Genomic DNA, 20,786 nt, shown 5'->3' on the forward strand with positions numbered 1-20,786 from the left:
CTGGTGAAAAAAGCAGCTTTCTCCTGTCAGGATCAGCGTTACCCCGACAGTTGCAGCAGCTCTCAAGCCTCTGGATTTGTTTGCAATGAGAGATTTGTTGTGGATTTTTAACAAGGCTCCTGTGTGTGTGCCATGCTTAGTAAATATTGGCCTTCAGGGTATTTTTCAGTCACGCTGAATGGACTGTTAGTTCCCCCGAACTGCAAAGTGCATCAAATCCATTTCACTGATATTTTTTTCTATAGAGATTGCATCACAACTTATGCTCTACAAAAGAAAAATAAAACCACAAGAAAGATTGTGTCTACGGGGGAGGAAAGACACCAGTAAATGTGTAGTGTGCAGTTCTTAAATAAGTGGCATTGTGAATGTTAAATTTCTGTTATGAAAATTATGAAATGTATTTTTACTTCATTAATGGTACTATAAACATGAAAATATGATGAATTACAACAAAACTGTACCCTTTAACAGGAGGCTATAACAGGAAAAACACACCAAATTGTTAGATTTTAGACAGAATAAAATGTATAGAAAAGTAGAGAAAATGAGAAAAAAGTACCTTGTGTCTGAATACATAATGTAATGTGTGACTAAAACAACAAAGAAAACGAAATTAACTTGGTGAGGAGTTTCAATGGCTTTCCATTATACAGTTTAATGTTTTGATAGCCAGTGGAGTTTAAAATTAAAATATTTCTAGTGCCCCTGTGAACTATTCTTTGGATACTTTTTATGAGCTAATTTTAAATGAATATGAGCAAGGGGATGAAGTTTTTTCATTTGAACATGGTTTGTAAAAACAAAAAGCTTCCTGAGATAGCGTGGGTATGCAGAAAGCAGTACTGCATCGACGTTTTTAAACTTCACAGTACTCAAGTGATTTTTTTTTTTTTTTTTCAGCAACTCTGGTGAGGCTCTTCTAAAAGTCTGTATCAGTCATAGTGTAATACTGCATTGGTTTTGATCTCTTTGATATTGTGCGGAACATTAGTGTAAGAGAATAATTTTTCTTTTTTTATTGTGATGGTGGAGCAATGAATAGAATAATAATTTACCGAGTATTCACACACTGTATGTATACTTTCAGTATACATTTATAGAAGACCTATTGTTTTGTGTTTTCTCCTGGAGGCTAGTCTTGTAAAAGAATGGTCTAGAACAGACTCACTCAGTGCATGTGTTGTCCATTTGCCTGTCAGCAACAGTTTTGACAGAAAAAACAGGGAGTTTGAGTGACTGCTGGTCTGTCTTAAGGTATGGTAATGAGGCTAATTAGGAGAGATGAGAGCTGAACTGGATATGTGAAGGCAATTATCCGTGAAACTTTTGTCATGCTTTATCTTTATCAGATCTCTTTTTCTCTATTTTTGGCACTTGCCAGTGACACAAGGAATGGAAATATTTGAAGTGATACATACTTTAGAAAAGCAAAGTAAAGAAGGCAGGCAGAGGGAAATTTATATGAGAACATCTCATTATTAAACTGTACAGCTTACCAAGGATATTGTAGTTCAGCAAGAAAAATCCTTGCCTGTATTATTCTTGTCACTTACAATCACATGAATTAAAATCAATTACTTTTTGTAATGATGAACTCACTAGACACCTACATCTTCCCTGTTAAGTGTGCATTGTTTTGTTTGCTCCTTTTATGTTATGAGGAGATGCAGCAAGCATGCTATTAAACGTACTTGAAAGAAAAGCATGCAAAGAAGATGAAAAGAGAGTGAAAAGGCATTTAATTATAAATTAACAAAAAATCTGGGATTTATTTTTTTTATTATGTTTTCAGGAGGGTAGTGCAATTTACTTTCAGACTGTTTCTTACACCAGTCCAGTACAAACTGATTAGTAAAGAAGCACTGAACAGAGCAAATGAAAACCAGGTGTCATGAGTCTTGATGAATCAATGCACATAATCCACAAAGAAAGAAGGTAACAAATGAAACTTGCACATTAATGAGACCATAACCGGGCTCAGTTACTAGGCTGTTTTGAAGAGCCATACTAACGTCACACATCTTTTTATGATAGAAGCAAAAAACTACCTCCTCAGAGCTCTCTGCGCACTCGTGTTTCTTGCTTTAGGTCAAAAGAAAGTATACCTCTAATTCACTTTTAAAGATAATATAACATTAAAGAAAAACCTAGCTATATAAAATCTTCTCAATGACTTTTTAAAAGAAAAAATCTACTTCATCACTTAGGTCATTTTAGAGAACTTGTACATTTCATAATAGTCTACCAAATGTGCTTATAAAGTCAGATTATGTACTACATGTCATATTTATCTTAGAAGCATGAAATTGTCTCTTTTGAACTTGCTAGAAATATAGCAAGGAGTATAGTGAATAGATGTGTCATAATGATCAGCACTTATTTCCCAGGTATTTTTCCATTAAGCTCCAGTTCTTTTTGTCAGATTTTGTTTTGTAGTACGTTTGTTCAGAGCTCTGAACCACTAACAACAGCATTACATATCCAGAACATCAGCACAATATACCTGAGGTCTGCAACAGTAGCCCTAAATTTTGCATGAAGGACTGAATTATATTTTGTGTCTTTAATCTCACTTGCTTTTAGTGATGATATGGAAAGTTGCTCGATCTCTGACAGGCCTGTTGCCTGCTCTGTAACACACAGCTTACCCACTGTTGTCAGTGCTCTCTTTCTCTTTCCCCTGCATCCTTCAAACACACATATACACACACAAAAACACTCCCATCTTTCTACACTACAGAGATGGGGAAAATGGTTTATTGCAGGTTATAGTCCACAGCGATTAGCTTCTTAGACGGCTTCTACTGAACTTCAGTAAAAAGCAGGGCTACTGTTGTCTCCATGAGAGAGTTTAGAGAACTCCTCTTTTAAGGGCCTTTGCACGATAGAGAAGATGAAAAACCTTAGCCTGCAGTCCACAGGAATAATAATAATAATTTAAAATACCCCAAAAATCTGGCTTGGCGGTTTTCTGCAAAACGAGAATGAGGGAATGGTCACAGAAATGCCACTTTCAATCATAAGCAAAAGCAGTGCCAGGAACACAAAACTTCTTCCCATGCACGATACCCTTTCTCATTGTAGACTTCACATTCAGAGTTCACAATTATAAACATCTGGAATAGAGCTTTGTGCAAGAGGGACAACTGAAAACAATCTTTAGATCATTTACCTGTTACCTATCAGCTTGACTAAACAATAACTCCTCATACACATTCCTACTCCCTTCAACTCCTCTTCTTCCCTGTTTACAGTCTGCTGTATTATGCACAACTGCTCATTACTATAAATTTATAAAGAGAACAAATGTGCCAGTCTCCAAGTGTCACATGAGACTCAAAATCTGAGCCTTTAACGCAACTAAATTCTCTAAAGAAATTATCTAGTTGCAGAAGGTAAACTTTTTTTTTTTTAGCATATGTGGATGTCCTTACCATATTTTCCTGGCCGATTGACGACGCTGGTATATAAACACTTAAAACATTTTATTATAGTACTGCGCTGTTGCAGCAGGTTACCTATGGTACTTGTAACAAATAGGTTACTAATGAATTGTCCTTTCCTTGCCCTATTTGGTTTGTGTTGCAACATTAATTATATTTTGATTTTAGAATAAACTCTTAAAGTAGTGTAGAGGGATTTGGCCACATGACTTGCATTAACATTAATCAAAATCACGTGTCTGAATTCCCACCACGCTAAAAATGTACCTTTTGATTGCTGATGGGAATTGGGGGTGGGGGGCTGCACATGCAAAAGAAGGCTTCACCAATGGCTTCCTTTTGTTCTGAGTCTCGTTTGTGCTACTTGTACCTGAAATAAAAGATGGCAGTGAATACTGAGCCCCTTTGTTTGCGAGCTGTGTCAGTGAGGACAGTGACAATTCATGTTTCCTCACTTTAATCAGCATGAACCCAGCAAATCCTTTTTCTGATATACTGAAACGGTAACTGTGACCAGGGGAGAAACAGTCACGTTTTCGATGTAACCAGGAGATTTTGAACCTGAGGATGGAAGGCTGAATCAGATAAACAAGCTTTGTCCCCGTCATCATCCTCAGTGCCAACCAAGGCTTTGTGAAAAACAGTAACTTTTTATGAGCAATTTGCTTGTTGTTAGAGTTTTGCATTTTTCTGTGTTTTCCTAGTATTGGTTGGAAGCAAAGTGTCAAATATTACTGTAATGGAGGGAAACTGTTTCGGCAGTTTTTGCAGTCCCAGTGGAAGCAGTCCCCAGAGTTTAGTCAGACAGCCTGCTCAAAGGTCCTCCTGACTCATTAGATAGACTCCAGAGGTTAAACTCATTTTGATATAGTTGGCCATGGACTGAAAAGTGGTGGTGTTTTCTCTTCATGTATGTGTTGACCCACTGATGGTTGCTGGTCACCGATTCTGAGACACAACTGTATCATGGGCTTAATGTTACAGAACCAAAATAAAATCATCTCTTTGTACCTTCTAAAATATTCAAATGAAGTTTCCTCATTAAAAATAATTTTTTAAGAAAGCCGCACATGTACCAAATTCAAGAGAGTTTCTGTCTGGGAATTGAAGTCACTGAAGCTCAACTGTTTATAAGTTGACCAGTTGTAAGTTGTGTTTTTGCAGCTATGTCTTCTGCTGGCTTCTCTGGAGCATCTTTAAAGAAAAAAAAAATCTTAAAAGTTAACATTCCATGCCTGAGCTAATCCCTGCTTTGCATTAGAAGAAACTTTAGAAAAAAAACCCCAAAGTTTCCTTGAATATCCTGTCTTGGAATGGTGGGCACTGACTTAGTGTAAAACAGGAAAAATTAGTTTCACTTACTGGATTTCAAAACAGTTACCTCATAAAATAAATAATAACTTTCCATAATGCTTTCCCATTAATCCATATATGTAATGCAAATAAATGAATAAGAAGTTTCATATCCTCCAAAGTTTACAACGATTCCACCATGTCAAGACAAACGGTTTCTATCTATAGTGGTGACTCATTGATTTGGTATAGCATCCCAAGATTCATTTAAGAGCAATACAGTTATTTCCCTTTGGCTGACTGAGGCTCTAACATTTAATAAGACCAGAACCTTAGGCATTTTCTTAATTTTTGTCTTAGGTCCAATCTTGCAAAAGCTTATGGATATGCTTAACTTTACACAGGTGAATAGGCTTATGAAAATAAATTAGATCTCTCCCATGCTTAAAATTCAGTACAACTTTTTTTTTTGTATGAGCTAAAGTTTTTTGTGCTGCTATAAAATTCTTTTTTATTTCTACTTTATCACATTCATATGCTTTCTTTGCTATGTTTTCTGTTTTTAACTAGCATTTTCAGTGTTCCCACTGTGGCAGTGTCGAGAAAAAGAGAAAAGATGTATTTGAAACTTGTATGGCTCCAATGAAAGTGCTAATAAAGATTGCCTTAACCCTAGAATCTAACCAGAAAAACCTTAACATTGCTAATGAACAAGCCAAGAAGTCTTGTGCAATGAAACAGTTAAAGTAGCACTTGTTTCCTGGCAATGGCAGAAAGGGTTTTTCAGTTTTTAAAATTGTTTCAAAAGCATCTTTCGATGTACAGTCTTTTTCAGTTTGCATCTGTCTGCATCATGAGCAATCCTTTCAAAGCCATATGAAGCTTGCAATGTAGGATAATTAAAACAAATCTTGAGTAAACTGTTTTGTGGAGATAGAAGTTTGATGGTTGAATATATAAAAAATTGTAACCAGATGTTGTGCAGAAGCCATAGTAGTTTAAAGATCATGAGCTTTTTCTTTTTTCTTTTTTTTTTTTTGTATGAAGCAAAAATATTCTAATTGAAGTTGTCAGCAGGAGTGAGACTAATATGCCTGTATTTGATTAAATAATAGTTTATTTAACATTCAGTGTGGCCCAAAATTGGCTGAGACTAAAATACAGAAACTTCTTACTATAATTTTTTGTATTTAAATAAGATGAAAAGTAAACCTAGTTAATGTTAGCATTTTTGCTTCATACTCTGAACTATTCTATTTGTCCACTTCTGTGTCTCTTTGGAATGCTATGCTATCTGATGCGCACACATTTTCTTCCTTTTTTCTTATTAACTGGTTGGTTGATGGAAGAAATGGGAAAAGAAAGATGGGCAATAAAGTCTGGAATGCACTGATTGATCAGAATTATTACTGAAATCTGGTGGCAAGCATCATCCAATATCCCTTCTTACTAGTCCATGCAAAGCACAGAATCTCGCGAAGACACATTGAGGGATATTTCTGCATAAAAAGGGTTGTGTGTTTTAAAAATACCAGAATATTGAAATATTTGCAGTAGATTTCCTGGCAGTTATTTACTCTATACATGATAGCAATGTCTGATGGGTAAACTCAGATGAAGTATTGGCTAAGATTCTTTCACTAGATGATTGCTGGTTTTTTTCTGTTGCCTTCTGGATTAACACAGTGATGTCTCCTAAATCCCTAAATTGCTGAGATTCTCTTTTTTGTGCTGCTTTAGTGCTTGGGTAGCCCTGTAATCTTACATGATGCTGTGCATCAACAAGGGGATCCCCATCTTGCCTTCTGTGAGTGCCCATAGTTAAACCAGTAGGAACTTAATTCTCACTCTTCTGTCTGTAGCTGTTTGGCCTTTTGCATAAGAAGGGATTGTGTGACTCACGATCCACAGAGTGCACTGAATTTAAAAGTTAACCATAAGGGTGTGTGTGCGTGTGTGTAAATACTTCCCACAGGAACACTTCAAAATCAAGACTGAGATCAGGTGTTTTTAATGCGGATCTGTCTTTAAAATAGCTCATTACAATTGTCGAGTGATGTTGTCTATGGTAGGGTTTCCCAGTGTTTTCCTTTGAACCCTGGCCATGGAAGCAGCACCCTTTAGGTGCCTTCACAGTACCCTCTAGTGACTGCAGCTGCCTGTTACAGCCTAACCGGGCTGTGTTCAGCGCTGCCCAGCTGCCTCCTGCGCCTTCGCCTCTGTACCTGGGATTGCACCCAGTGCTTTGAGCAGCACTGGTCTTTCACTGCTCCTACAACCTGCCAGTAAATATCAGACAGGGCCAAATTTGTAGAGAGATTGCAACATTCTGTAGGAAGCTTGTATTCCATTACAAGGTCATTAATCACTGGAGTGTAGAAGAAATCACAGCCCTGGCTGTGCATGCAATGTGTGCTATGGTGCTAGAGCTATAATTCCTGAAATGCAAATTTATATAGCCCATTTTGGAGATAAGTCTACCATGTGTGTCCTGGTGCCATGCATATGTCAGGGCTTCAGACGTGTATGGAAATGCTGTAGTAAAATCAGCCAAGAATTACCCTTATAATAGCAGAAGCCAAGCTCAGTGTAGTCAGGTTTTTATCTCTTTTTTCCTTCTTCTTCTATGTCTAAACCAGATGGATATCAAAGCAGTGCTAGCTCTGTAGGTTTTCTCCCGTCTTCTGCTCTCCTTGTGCTTTATGCAATAGGTGGAGTTACCCTGGGTATGAAAGAAGAAAGAATTTGTTCTTTGATTTGGCAAAGGAAGAGTTAGTTGCAAACCACTTATTTTTTGAATGTCATAGCTAAGATGCTTAGCTTTGCACTGCTCTGCAGTAAATTCTGGAATTTGTTCCCTCATTAACTCAGACTGCTATTAATAAAGGAAACTGGGCCCAGTATTTATATTTTAGGAATTATTTCTGGGAGGTATAACTCATTGGTAATTGAACCTGATTTTGGAAAGATCTTTCCCTATAAAAATCTATACATGTCACATCCACTTACGTATGTTGGCATTATTCAAAAGAGCAATACCCCCTCTGTATCATGCTCAGATTTAAAGCCTGCTCTAGAGGGTCCAGGATGCTAGTCAGAGACAGGTAGCATTGGCAGCCATCCCAAAATCTCCTCAAAGGGTCCAGAGGTTGTTACTGCATGAATCATTCAGTGTTCCCCACACCTTCCTCATCTTCCTGCTGATTTTACTATCAGGGTTTCACAGCCATGAAGTTTCCACCGCCACATCCATTTCCATAGGCTAGCCACTAAGGTGTGAAATCCTAGTCCATGACACAGAACCGAAAAATGTTTCCTATAAAATATATGTAGGAAATAAAGGCCCTTCTCTTTTCAGATCTTGAAAGACGGCTTTTGGCAAGGATGCTGATGAAATGGAAGATTTTTTTTTTTCTCCTAGAGAAAAGGCGTGTCATTATAAATGTTCTCCTTTCTGGTGTGTATGTTTTCCCTTCTCACTCATGAAGATTCCAGTGGGTTATAGAGATAAAGAAAGAGAGTGAAAACAATTTGACATTCACTGCTAAGGAAAACCTGAATTAAATTGGAAAGCAAATTCTTAAAAGTGTCCAAGTTTTTGTTCTGTCAGTAAGACAGAAATGGCTTTGAATATAGCCCGTTCACAAATAGCACCTATGGTTTTGTACAGCAAGTCTAGATTTAAAGGTTTCTTTTTATTTCAAAGTTGTATACATGGGCTTTCTGGAGGCTGGCTTCAAAATCAGATGAATTGTGATACTAATGTGTGGCAAGTGAAAGGGAAACTGTTTTTCTGTCAAATAGCAGTCGGATGTATTGATCGGTGGAATGGGACCAAACAGTTCCTCTTTGAGCCCACAGCCTAGCTGTGCACAAATGCATGAACGTGTTCAGCTACCCAGTGGTCTTTGCCTCTCCCATTCCAGCATGGATACAGCCACAGCTGCCTGCAAGTGAGGCTGTGGAGCTGTTTCACTGGTGCCGCTTCAGAAAGGAAGCCGAGGGCTTGTGCTACAAGGCATTACTGTGCAGTCAGCTTCATTTTAGAAGCCTCCAAAGGATGTGCAGTAAGGGATTTCACCATGCCTCTCCTTCCAGCCTGCTGCTTCATTTCTTGACTGTTGTTTTCCAGTTCTTTGCAGCACTCTGAGCTAAAGCTCGAGTATGTGACAGAGTAATTACATTTCTTCCTCACTGTGCAGAATTTATGATGGAAAACCCCACTACAGTTATGTGTTTCTCTCATACTGGTCTTGTCAGGCTCAGGCCACTTAAGAGAAAGGCTGCCCCCAGACATAAGCTCACCCTGCCACTTGCGTTAGAACAATTCCTTCGTGAGATGCAATCTGTACGAGTGATTCTGACAATGCAGGTTTTCAAGCTGGTGTCTTAAGCAATTTAAGAACCACTTTCTTGAAAGTAAGAGAATAATTAGACTAGGGATGCTAGGAGCACTGCTGTGCGGTTACAGTATTAATCTCTGTGCAGATGTGAATGGCTATAGAAAGTACAGAAGGCATACCAGTTTCTAGGGCTGCAAAAACAGAAAAGCCACAAAACCTGCATGAATGTTATTAAGATAAATATTGTTTATTATCTGTTTTTAGAAAAAAATTTATGTCCCTACTGGGTCATTCTCCTTCGGAAAAAAAAAAAAAAAAAGGTTAAGGCAGTTTAGTTAATGAGGTTAAGCTTGATTAGTAAGTGATTCAGCGTATTCCTTTGTGCATACCAGTTATGGACTTTCCTTTTCCTTGTACTTTTGCATGTTCCTACTGCCTCTATTATTATATCAGAAAACACTTATTTTTCTTTTTTTTCTTTTTTTTTTTTTCCCCCCAAGCTTGTGTTCTATTACAGATTTTAAGGTCCTCAGTCATTATGCTGTGGCTCTGACTTGAATTCCATGAAATGTTTCCTATCAAACTAGAAGACCATATGCCCATGTTGGCCTAAAATTCTCAGTGCATCATGTACCAGAAATAGAAGCTGGTAAAGATTCTTCAGAGATTGTGTTCACTTGTTCCAAAGACCTGGTTTGTTTATGGAAGGGATGCTTGCAGTACATAAACACTATTTAAGGAGAAATGTCTCCAAAATGTAGAACAGTTGTTCTCTTCTTCCCATCTTAATGATAGGAAAGCTATTTTTAAGGAAAAGCTGTACAACATCCTACATTGACTCTCATTTGCAAGTAGGCATTAAGATATTGATAGGAAAGAGTAAGCAGACAATAACTCTTGTAAAATATACATTCGATACTTCAGGTCCTCACAAACATTCTGAAATTATTTAAAGTGGATTTTAGAAGTGAGTTTCTCCATTTTTAGTACCTATATTGCTAGTATCTATACTGTTTTATGGACAACAATCTGTAACATTCAATATGGATGTTACTCTATTTTAATTAAAACTTTTATAGCCATGAAATTTATTTTTTTTCTATTTTTCCAAGCAAATGAATAAGAATTAAGGCTAAAATGCATAGAAATTAGTAGAACATAAAAAGTGACAAGCAATCTATAACTTCTCACTGAAGAAAGCTCACAAAATCATTGAGGCTGCAAGGCAGCTCTGGAAATCATCGAGTCCAACCCTGGTGCTTAGAGCAAGGTCAGCCACAGTAGGGTGCTCATGGCTGTGTCCTGTCAGGTTTTGGATATGTACAAGGACAAACACCCCACAGCCTCTAATGGAAACCCGTTCCTGTGTTCAAACAGCCTCAAAGCTTTTCTTATATATTTACATGTAATTCCTTGTATTTCAATTTGTGCCACTTGGCCTCTCACTGGGCACCACTGAGAGGAACCTGGTTCCGTCTTCTTTACTTCCCCTGTTGCGTACACTTGGATAAGATCCTCCTGAGCCTTCTCTTCTCCAGGCTGCACGGTCCCAACTCTCTCAGCCTCTCCTTGTATGAGAGATGCCAGAGTCCCTTAGTTATGTTTGTGGCCCTTCACAAACATGATATTTTTCAGTATGTCCATGGTTTTCTTGTACTGGAGAACCCAGCACTGGACACAGCAATCCAGATGTGGCCTCCCCATAGCTGAACAGAGCCCCTTTCACCCCCATTTCTTTTTCAGGAGGTACTTCCCTAGATGGGTGTTGGGGATGATCACTACTCTAGTCCATTCTTACTTCCTAAAGCTATCAAAAAGAAAGCTGTCAAATATTTTTGCTGAAAGTGGAAACACAGAACAGAATAAATGATTATGTTAGAGCCAACCACTTAGACAAAGACTTTGCTTTATTGTCTTGTTCTCTGGAAGTGTTTAGAATGCATTGGATTAAATGAAAATGTCCATTATAAAAAGGCCACTGCTTTTCAATATTTACCACACCGTGGCATCTGGGATACCACAGCTTCTCTCTAAGCTCGCAATAGGAAATAACTATGGGAATTGTGTTGTATGGGTTGGCAAATGATGCTTTTTCTGAATAGAAACCATTCTAGCAACAGCACATGACAAGATCTTAAGTCCTAAGTGTGTTGAAAATAACAGGTGGACCAAGTTTGCTTTGAATCCCACCTTAGTGAGAGTTTTCTGAAGAAGAATGTGTGAGACACAAAATTGCAGTTACTTCAATTCCTGAACAACTGTATAAGCTATAGCTACCCGTAGGAAAAGTTTTCTTGTTTTTTATATTATATATATATTTTTAAACTAAAATTAATGGTCCGTAAAGGATATTTTTGAAGTACAGGTAACAGGTAAAATGTTCCCTCACTGCTCTTCTAAGAAGTAGACACCTAATTCACATTTTCTCTGAGTCCTGAAGACTTCTATCAAAGCTTTAGGTCCTTATTTTGTAACTTGGAGTTAGAAATTATTCTTCCAGTGCAGTTCCCAGATTTGGGGTGCAAATTTGGGAGGATGTAGGTGATCAAAATTCAGTGGGACTGAGGCTTCTAAGACACTTAATGGCTTTTGAAATTTTTACCCCTGAGAAGCCTTTCCCCTGCTGATTTTGGCAGCTCTCAGTCAAAATGTACAAATGAGAGTTCCTCCTCTCAGCTGCTGGCTTTCTAAGCCATTTTCTATATAAATAGAGATCACGTGGACTTTAATAAGGTCAGGGAATGTTTTTTAAATGTCTGTGATTTTTTTTTTCCTCTCAAAACTTAATTTTGCCCATCTGATTTCTGTGGAAGTGGGAACAGATGCCAGAAGCTGAGAACTCCAGCAGCTTTGTGCTCACGCTTACAGCAGAGCACTTGTGGGATTGGGACCCTCAATTACTATCACATGTAGAGTTACATATTGGCTCTTAGCTGAGATCTGCAAATGCACTCTGGTTCTTCTACCATGTCAAAGTTAGGAGTGTTTAAGGAAATATGGATGTATCTTTGCTCCATTTTTATCTGTTCATTTGATGAGTGAGATTACTTCATGAAAGGATAGATACGTGGGGTGCCTTCTTGAACATAAATCCTCTTGTACTGATGCCTAAACTTAAGCACGTAATTCCATGTTTAGGCACCTTTAAAACTGGCTCTTTATCTCAGAAAGTGAGTCTGTTTATAGCAAAGTCTAACTATTGATTTAGATTCCCCGTCTGAGACAGCAGGGCTTGGATATTTTTGCCTTGTGCCAAGAAATGAAAGAGAAACGTTTCCAGTTTTCTCAATGTCTCTTTTAATGTGCTTAGTTCTGAGGGTACATTTATCCAGTTACTGTTTAGAAGAAGATGAGATAATTTTGTATATTTTATACCATTTATGTTAGTTTTCTGCTTTGAAAAAAATGCAAGAGACTCATAATGACTTAGATTTGTTCTCTTAACAACAGCTAAGCTTGTTTGGAAGCACACATCATTCGGAAAGGTGCAGCGGTCTATGTATACGAATACTGACTTCTCAGGCAGCCGTTCAGCGTCAGAGCTGCTGTGTGAATCTGTTTCAGCAAAGTGCCAGTGGAGAAAGGTTTATATTATTCAGGAGCGAGGACTGCAGTTCTCAAACTAGGCATCCTCTGTCCTGTTTGTGCACACTAATGCATCTACCTAATCTTTTTTTGTAAGGATTAGCATTATTTCTAAGTTGGACTTCTTTTATTGGTCTTATTTTTGATTTCTTCATAGAAGTAGTCTGTTAAAATTGCCTGAGTGGTCAAGCTGATTTAGAAAAGGGGGAAGAAATTCAGCCAGAAACTTAGCATTTTTTACAGCAGTTCCTAAAAAGGACCAATGAAACCTGTTGCAATACTAAAATTATAATTCTGATGAAGATGCTGAGAGATGTTGCTGGCAGCTTTTTACTGTGTTAGGTGATAAACTGCGAAAAGAAAACAGGACACGTATTTAGGCAGATTGTAGTTTAAATATTCATGAGCACACCTCAGCAGAGATAACACATTACCTTGAGTTGATGTACAGGAAGAGAGAAAAACGGTGCTACATTCTGAGGAAACAAAGACAATCAGGGCTTTCTTCTTGAGCAGCTGCAGCCAGTTCCACTAATGGAAGTGCAAGAGCAGAAACTGGCAGCACAAGGTATGCGTTCGTTTTTACAGATGGCAATGCAGACAAGTTGGTAATTGAGAAGGAAGTCGTGTACGTGAGCTGTTTGACGGGGGACAGCCCATTACAGTACTTTCCTGTGTAATTGACTTGGTGAGTTATTGGAGACAGAATTTCTGTTCCTCTTGAATAGGTTTCAGTTGCTGCAAAATGACATCATTATTGTGCGGGAAATGCAGGTTTCCAGGTTGCTTTTGGTTTGTTTTTTTTTGTATGACATTGATGTGTTTAAAACTTTTTAAATTAATTTTCATGTTGCCTTCATAGAAATCTGTGTTGTGCCGCTGGTAGTGTCAAAATATGGCAGAAACAAGAGCATGTCATAGTGTGGTAGCTGTTATTTAAGGCACTGGAAGATAGTTAAGGATGATGAGCTTGTGCAAATTGAAGGATAAGACCTAAGAAATAGACTATATCTAGTAAGAGATGGCTGGTGAAAAATGCTTTCTGAAAAAACATACTTTATATAGAACAATGAAGTTAATATTTAACTCCTTGCAAACCAGACTAATGTGTAGTTCCATCAGAAAATATTTCTTATTTCATTATAAATGCTTCATACCGTCAATATGCATCTATCTATTTATTTAGTCTGTGTATATGCATTTGGCTTAATAGAAGATCACGTATATTTTTAATACACAATGTTTAAAAATCAAACACCACTAGCTGTGGCAAGGAAATCTAACCTGCAGGAAAAGTTTTATTGTTTTATAATTATGTTGCTGCAGATCTTGAGGGGGAGACTGTGAAATGACCTTCCATCCCTGTTTGGATTAAGAAGGAGATAACTGCATAATGTTCACAGATAAATGCTCAAATTAATGAAAATTTAAATGTCAAGGAAAATTCATTGTAAAATGTGTTATCATTATTTATGTGATCCCGTAGTTGCATGTGATAATTAATGGATGATTAAAATGACAGTAAATTTCTGCCTGTGGAGTTCAGGCTGTAGATGAAGGTGGGTGTCCAAAGCTGGTTCCCCTTCCAGCACGGTGGCAAAGGTTGGGTCAGTATGGGGCGAGGGGTAGGCAGGGGAATGAAGGTGATGGTGGTGAAGGGATCTGATAGCAAGTGATTTTATGCATAGCTATGTTTGTCTTAATTTAGTCATTTATTTTGACAAGCGATTGCTTTACTTTGATAGCAATCATGACACATATCTTTCTAAATTCTTCTTGCTTAGTAAGACACAAAGAGATTGTAGTTTGCTGCCTGTTTTTTGGAAGTAGTTTTGGGTTGTGTTTTTTTTTTGAGTGGTGAATGCTGCTGTCTCTAAGGTAGCATTGAAAAATACAAGGAAATGCTTTGAATGGTAGGACAATATCTACTCATCTGCATTTTTGCTGCTGATAAAAAATAATTGCAGTTTACATGCACGTTAAAATATTTACTCTCCCTAAGGGATCAGGAGCAGGATTCTGAAAGGCTGTGCAAGCAATAATATTTAATTTACTGTCTGATTTTTTTCCCCCGTCTAAACTCCCCCCCCCCCATTGCTCTCATTAAAAGTTTGTAATACAGTGTATATCATAAAAAGATGTTGTCAAAATACAGCATTAAAAATTCCACTAAACTTTTTATATGAATTAGGTGTGTAATTTTAAGTTTCCTCTTGGCATTTTTACTTTCTTCCTACCTTGCTTTTCCTAACCTCTTTCTTATGTGTCTTTCATGTACAGCTCTTTAATGCAATTATTCTCAAAAATGTCTTAGGTTAAGAGTTTTTATTTGGCACATTAAATTGACTTCAAGAGGCATCTGTTAATTCATAGATAGGGTTGAAAACAACTTCTACTTTAATACTCTGCTTTGTGTGTTTCACTTTTTCTGACAACTTATGCTTTGGGGACGAAGATTTGCTGTGTCTGGTCTATTCCTGAAAGCTGTCCAAGTTATAAAAGAAAGAAAACCCAGTGACTTTCTTTTTAATTTAGACGTAGTTACAGGAAAAGCAGCTAAAATTTTAAAATGTGAAACTTTACAGGGACATAGTTGTGGCTGTTTTCGTAGTTGAGAGAGAAAGCAGTTTTGATTAAACACTTTAAGAAAGCTCTGAGTGCCTCTGCAGCCAAAATAATTGATGGCTGAAAGATTCTTTTCCCATCCTAAACAGAAGAAAGCAGTGCTCACTCCAACACCCAGATGCTGTCCTGCTGCCCAGGATTTAAACTTCAATTAATCTGACCCTCACTGAAACTCAGAGAACTAAATAGCCCCTCATATAAGGAGGATAATATTTGGAAAGACCTAGCAGGTGTGAAAAAAGAAGCTCCTAAATACTCACGGCAGTGCAAACACAACGTGTATAGATGTAACCATGAGTGCATTGCACTATTTTTCTGATTCATTTGGTAGAAGCCTAACGATTGCAGGCATGAGACCTTACAACCTGGCACTGCTTACAATTGATCCTCTTTAGAGCAGGTCACCTGGCTCATACTGAATGGAGCACGTGCAGGTTTCTTGGCACCTCCTATTTGGACCTCCTGTGTTACCAGAGAATATCCAGAGTTTTGCCTTTTTTTCAGTGAGGTGTGTATGGCTGTAATCCCCAATTTTGTTGTTGGAAATAAATTATTCTTGGGTAACATTTATGATTTCTCTACACCTTGTGTTGTGGAGTTGTGATGATGCTAGTAAGAAAGCCAGGTCAAAAAATCCACTCAGGCTTCAACATATCATCATTTAGCGATGGGGAAGTGAAAGTAATCAGCAAAAAGACTAGATTTGTTGTGTCCAAAACCAAGGGTGATGTAAGAAAAATGCTTGGCCTATTTGAGTTTCTAAAAGCATCTTCTGGCAGAAATTTTGAAAACAAGATGTATTTGGCACTAGCAGAGTGTCAGGCACTGTTGCTTAGTCTAACTAGCTAAAAAGCCACAGTTCCTGAGAAGTGTTTTTGCTCTGCTTTTACAATATAGAGTTTGTTACATTAAGTTCCATTGAAATAATAACTGAAAGTTCAGTACATTTTAAAATATTTTTGTGTAACTATGTAGCGTAATGATGCTTCTACATGGCTACGAGTTTTGTAATCATTTAAACCGTAGAGTCATGGTTTTTTGATTCTAAAGTAGTTTTTATGAAAAACAAGAGCCTGATCCCATCGAGATGCCCGAGTCAATTACTTGTTATGGTATTCTCTACTCTTTTATTGCCTAGCAGCAAAGCACTACTAATAATTTCCTTGTTTCAATTAAATTTTGGTAACTAGTGAAAATCGCTTAAGGAGTTAAAAAGTTAGGCATTCAGGCTTGACAACATGTATACCAAGTTTCAAACTTGTTCAATTTGAAACGGTCAAAATATGAAACCATAAAAAATGTGAGTAAATACTCTGCATATCAAGGGTTGTTAGGCAATTACATGCTTTCAACATGGTTCTTACTGAGGAAAAACAGTTAGTAGAGAGATCTGCAATACATGTTCAGTGAATAATTACAAACTTTCATAGCTTAGCTACATAAAAATAATAATCCACTTGTTGCTTTGGTACTACTAAAATACTGAAATGTGTGCATATTTTTTTTCCCCTATGGGACTGTGGATTTGTTAGAAAGTTATCTGAAAAACTTGAAATTCCCTCTGCCCCCCACCCCACTAGTTTTGGGCAGTCTCCAAATTATAAACAGCTGAATTGATTTAAGTAAAGTTTTCAGTACCAAAAAAGAGAAGGGGTGGGGGGGGGGGAAGTTACATCTGGGTTGACAAAAACATACAACAACTTTCAGCCCAATGCGATTTGAGCCAACCCTGATATTAAACTCCCAAACCTGGGAACTGGATTGGAAATAGAGGTAGGCTCTTCATTTCACTGGCCCCTTCAGGATCTGGGATTGTAATGTAGTGATTATAAGGCTCCAAACAATTAAAGCTTGACTTAGTAGATATATATTTTAGTTTTTTAGACCCTTTTGGCTTATTATTCCAAAGCTGTACAGCAAAGTTTAACGGATAACTCAACTTAGTATCAATGGCATTGATCACAGACTGAAACTTTTTTTCCTGTGGCTCTACCCAGCCCAGGACTTGCTCTGTTGACTAACCTTTTCTGGACTGATCTTAAGAGGTTATTTAAACAATGCTGTTGCACAGACCTTGCTGCATTGGAGCTCAACTGCTTGTTTCTTTGTGAGAATTCCCAGAAAACCAGAAATATTATTATTGACTTGTACAAACACTGAGTATGCAGAGCCAGACAAACTCAGTCAGAAAAAAAAAAAAAAAATTCTGTTGGCCAGTAACTTTTATAGAACTTGGTATATGGGAGAGAAAGGCCTCGGGTTTTGCTCTTTTTTTATTTTCTTGAAAAACTGTGTTGTTTAAGAAAAGAGGACTACAGGCATTGTAGGCTTTTAGAAACAGCCTCCATTTGTTCTTCTAGGCATCATCAAAATTTCCCAGGTGTATTTGGATGAGCAGGTCCATTCTGGGTTGAGTAGAATTTGGGAGTCAGGAATATTTAGTCCAATTTTGCCACAGTCCTGTTTCATGCCAGGAAATGTGTTCTAAAGCTGTGTGTCCCTGCTATAAGAACTACTTCATAACCAAAAAGCTCAATAAATTAACAGTAATTATTTTTTTTCAGATGTGGTTTAATTCTTAATTTATTAGTAAATGTAATCTATGTTAGAACACTTAGGTAGAGAAATAATCTTCATTGATTATCCTGTAAGGTCCTTAAATAATACAGAAATGAAAGAGGCTAAAGAAAGATAAGATGCAACACTTAGAAAAGCACGTAAGATGAATTTATATACTTTGCATTAAATTTATGGAAGGATCTTTACCTGAACTACTTTGGAATTTTAAACAGATAGTTTGTAAGTACTAAGCAAGCATAGGTGTAGGGTTTTGATACATCTAGCTGCTAGTAGGTATTTTGTAGATTGTTGTTATCTGTAGTCATTGTATTATTTCATTGCAAAAAAATGTCTAGTTCAAGTCAGAGATTAAAAAAGAGAAAAAAGTGAGTTACTTTTGTCAATGTTTCAAAGATTTACTAGTTCCATAGCATTCAATGAAAATTCGGGTGTTATTATACCTTCTGTCAAATACAGTATATAAGCTAGACTGCTCTCTATATATTTTATGAGTCTTCCAGACTTTGTAGAGTGTATTTCCCAAAATCAAGGAACACAAACAGAAATGAAAGGGTGGAATGACAGACTCAGGTGAAGACTCCACTGCATTAATACACCACACCAAGAAGCCATAGGCCAGCAGATAAAAAGTAGGAATGGAAAGGAACAGTTCTGCAGTTGTATCTGAAACTTGGCCATGTGCAGTCATTTCCACTTGGAAACTTCTCACTCTTCAAGAGGACCAAATTAGGTTTAGTAAAGCTTTATTGTACTCTAAGGAAAATATTTCAGCAGCCGGATGAAGTTGTGTAAGGATATGGAACCGCAGAAAGAACTGGGAGCCTCAGTTTTCTGGTAGACGAGTGCACCTTCACAGTGAGCTGTGTCTCGTATACACAACTGGTTAGATTTTTTGCTGAAGGACATCAACTACCATTTAGTTCTCCACCTGGTCAAATTGAGAAAGATGTAGTATATTACTGCTTCTGATTCAAGAGACAAAGTAGGGGATGATGTAAGGGGGTGAGAGAGCAATTATCTGGATGATAATCTCTGTCTTATTGTATCACTTTAAAGTAGCACAACCTGCTGTACTAATGAAATTGTGTTCTTGGTTTAAAAGGGCAATTGTTAGCTTGACTTTGTGCTCACTAAAAACATTTTCCCAATCTTGTTAAATTATTGCACTCATTTCAGATTTTTATGGCTGTGCAGCTTACCAGCCCTTGTTTCTTTACGTTTCATTCATTTTCCTTGTATTGATGATTAATGGAGGATGTCGAATGTTAGAGTGAGCAGGCATCAGCAAATGCAGGATCATAATTAGTTTAGCTGACGAGGGCCTCTGATAGCACTTGCATCTGGATGGAAAAATTACCCTATAGGGAACTGGCTGCTCACCAGGTCTTTTTAGTGATACATTGTGAAACACCCGATGAATCAAATGCCCTTTCAGTGCCAAGAAAGTGTTCCAGTCTTGAAGCCAAAATTATGTCTGCAGAAAGCTTTCCATTTGAAATGTATCAGAGTACAATTATAACCATTGTATTTTTTTGGCATGAACACTAGTCTTCTACAGTATGGGCTAAAGTTAAATAAATTACTTTAATTTTATGGAACACTGAAATTTTGACCTATAGTGTTTGTAATTTTTAATTTATAATAAAATTAGTTTTCACCCAGGCTGATTTTCCCTGTACTCACCCATTCTTATCTTAGATGCTGAATGTTTCTTACTGATATTTTTTCCTTTGGAAAAATGAAACAGAGCTGAAATGCAGATTTTCTTTTCAGCAAAAGAATTCCATTTCCTGCTTATTAACATTTGTGCCCACAAACACATCCTGACTTTTGTTTAAATAAGAAGTTTAATAAAATCATTACTCCATAACAGGCGATACTCATAAACATGTCTACTATCAAATATTTCTGGATAATTATGAAAGCTGATGAATGCACAGCGCAGTCTGGATAAAAATCAATTTGTATTTAAGAAAGTTGTACTGTGCCTTTCTTTGCCTGACTGAAATAAAATAAATAAATCTATCCATTGATGAGACAGTGTTTTCTGGGGTTTGGGGGGAAGTTCAAAAAAAGGTCTCATTAAGAATAATGTACTTTTCTTTGTTTGGCAGAGGTTACTTCTCAGTCTTAGTGGGCTGTGGGAAGTCCATGGTAGCTTATACTGATTTTAGAAGTAAGTGGGAAAGACTGGAACTAAATATCATGTATTCAATTAATGAAGCATAATCTCTATTAAAGGAATTGGTATGACGCAGATACAAACTGTAGTTAATTAAAGTCATGTTGTTTCAGAATACTTGTTACTGATCAAACTTAAAAAAAATAATAATCTGTTGTGAAATAGGGTGAGCAAACCAGGAGAAGTTTACAGAATGTTCTCTGTCAACTTCCAGAGGGGGGGGATTTCAGAATTTGCTGTTTAGAAACCATCATTAAATGCACAAAACCTGAAGTTCAAAAAGTTAAAGCTGTTATTCTGAAAAGGCTTTGGTGTTTCACACACCTCATCCATCACTCTAGGGTTAATTATAAAGAAAATCAGTGGTGCCTATTAAGCACAATTGAACCTGACCTCATTATGGGCAGTGTGGTTTTATACTGTCATTGTTGCCAGTCTAGAGACAAAACTCCTGTGTTGATTTGTCCTAACTCCGCAACTCATGTGACTCACCTCTGACCTGTTTTTTTTTTTTTCTGTGTGTTTTTTCTTTTTCTTTTTCTTCCTTATTTCAGAGACGTAGAGGCTCGGGTGTTTTTTGTGCCAATTGCCTGACCACAAAGACCTCTCTCTGGCGAAAGAATGCAAATGGTGGATATGTATGCAATGCGTGTGGCCTCTACCAGAAGCTTCACTCGGTAGGAAGAACTTACTGGTTTGTTCAGAAAAAAAGGGGTTATACAGCTATACTGG

General features: G+C 37.3%; 1 protein-coding gene across 7 annotated transcripts in view; it reads left to right on the forward strand.

Annotated features, from left to right (window-relative positions):
- Nucleotides 1–20,786, forward strand: part of TRPS1 (transcriptional repressor GATA binding 1) — a 213,530-nt gene that overhangs the window by 184,128 nt on the left and 8,616 nt on the right. For all 7 annotated transcript variants that reach the window (XM_054059249.1, XM_054059255.1, XM_054059254.1 and 4 more), the window contains one exon: nucleotides 20,609–20,731. In XM_054059249.1, the coding sequence (XP_053915224.1) occupies nucleotides 20,609–20,731 (123 nt within the window). The remainder of the gene's footprint in view (nucleotides 1–20,608; nucleotides 20,732–20,786) is intronic.

The sequence above is a fragment of the Cuculus canorus genome, chromosome 2 (genome assembly GCF_017976375.1).
Source record: "Cuculus canorus isolate bCucCan1 chromosome 2, bCucCan1.pri, whole genome shotgun sequence".
NCBI lineage: Eukaryota > Metazoa > Chordata > Aves > Cuculiformes > Cuculidae > Cuculus > Cuculus canorus.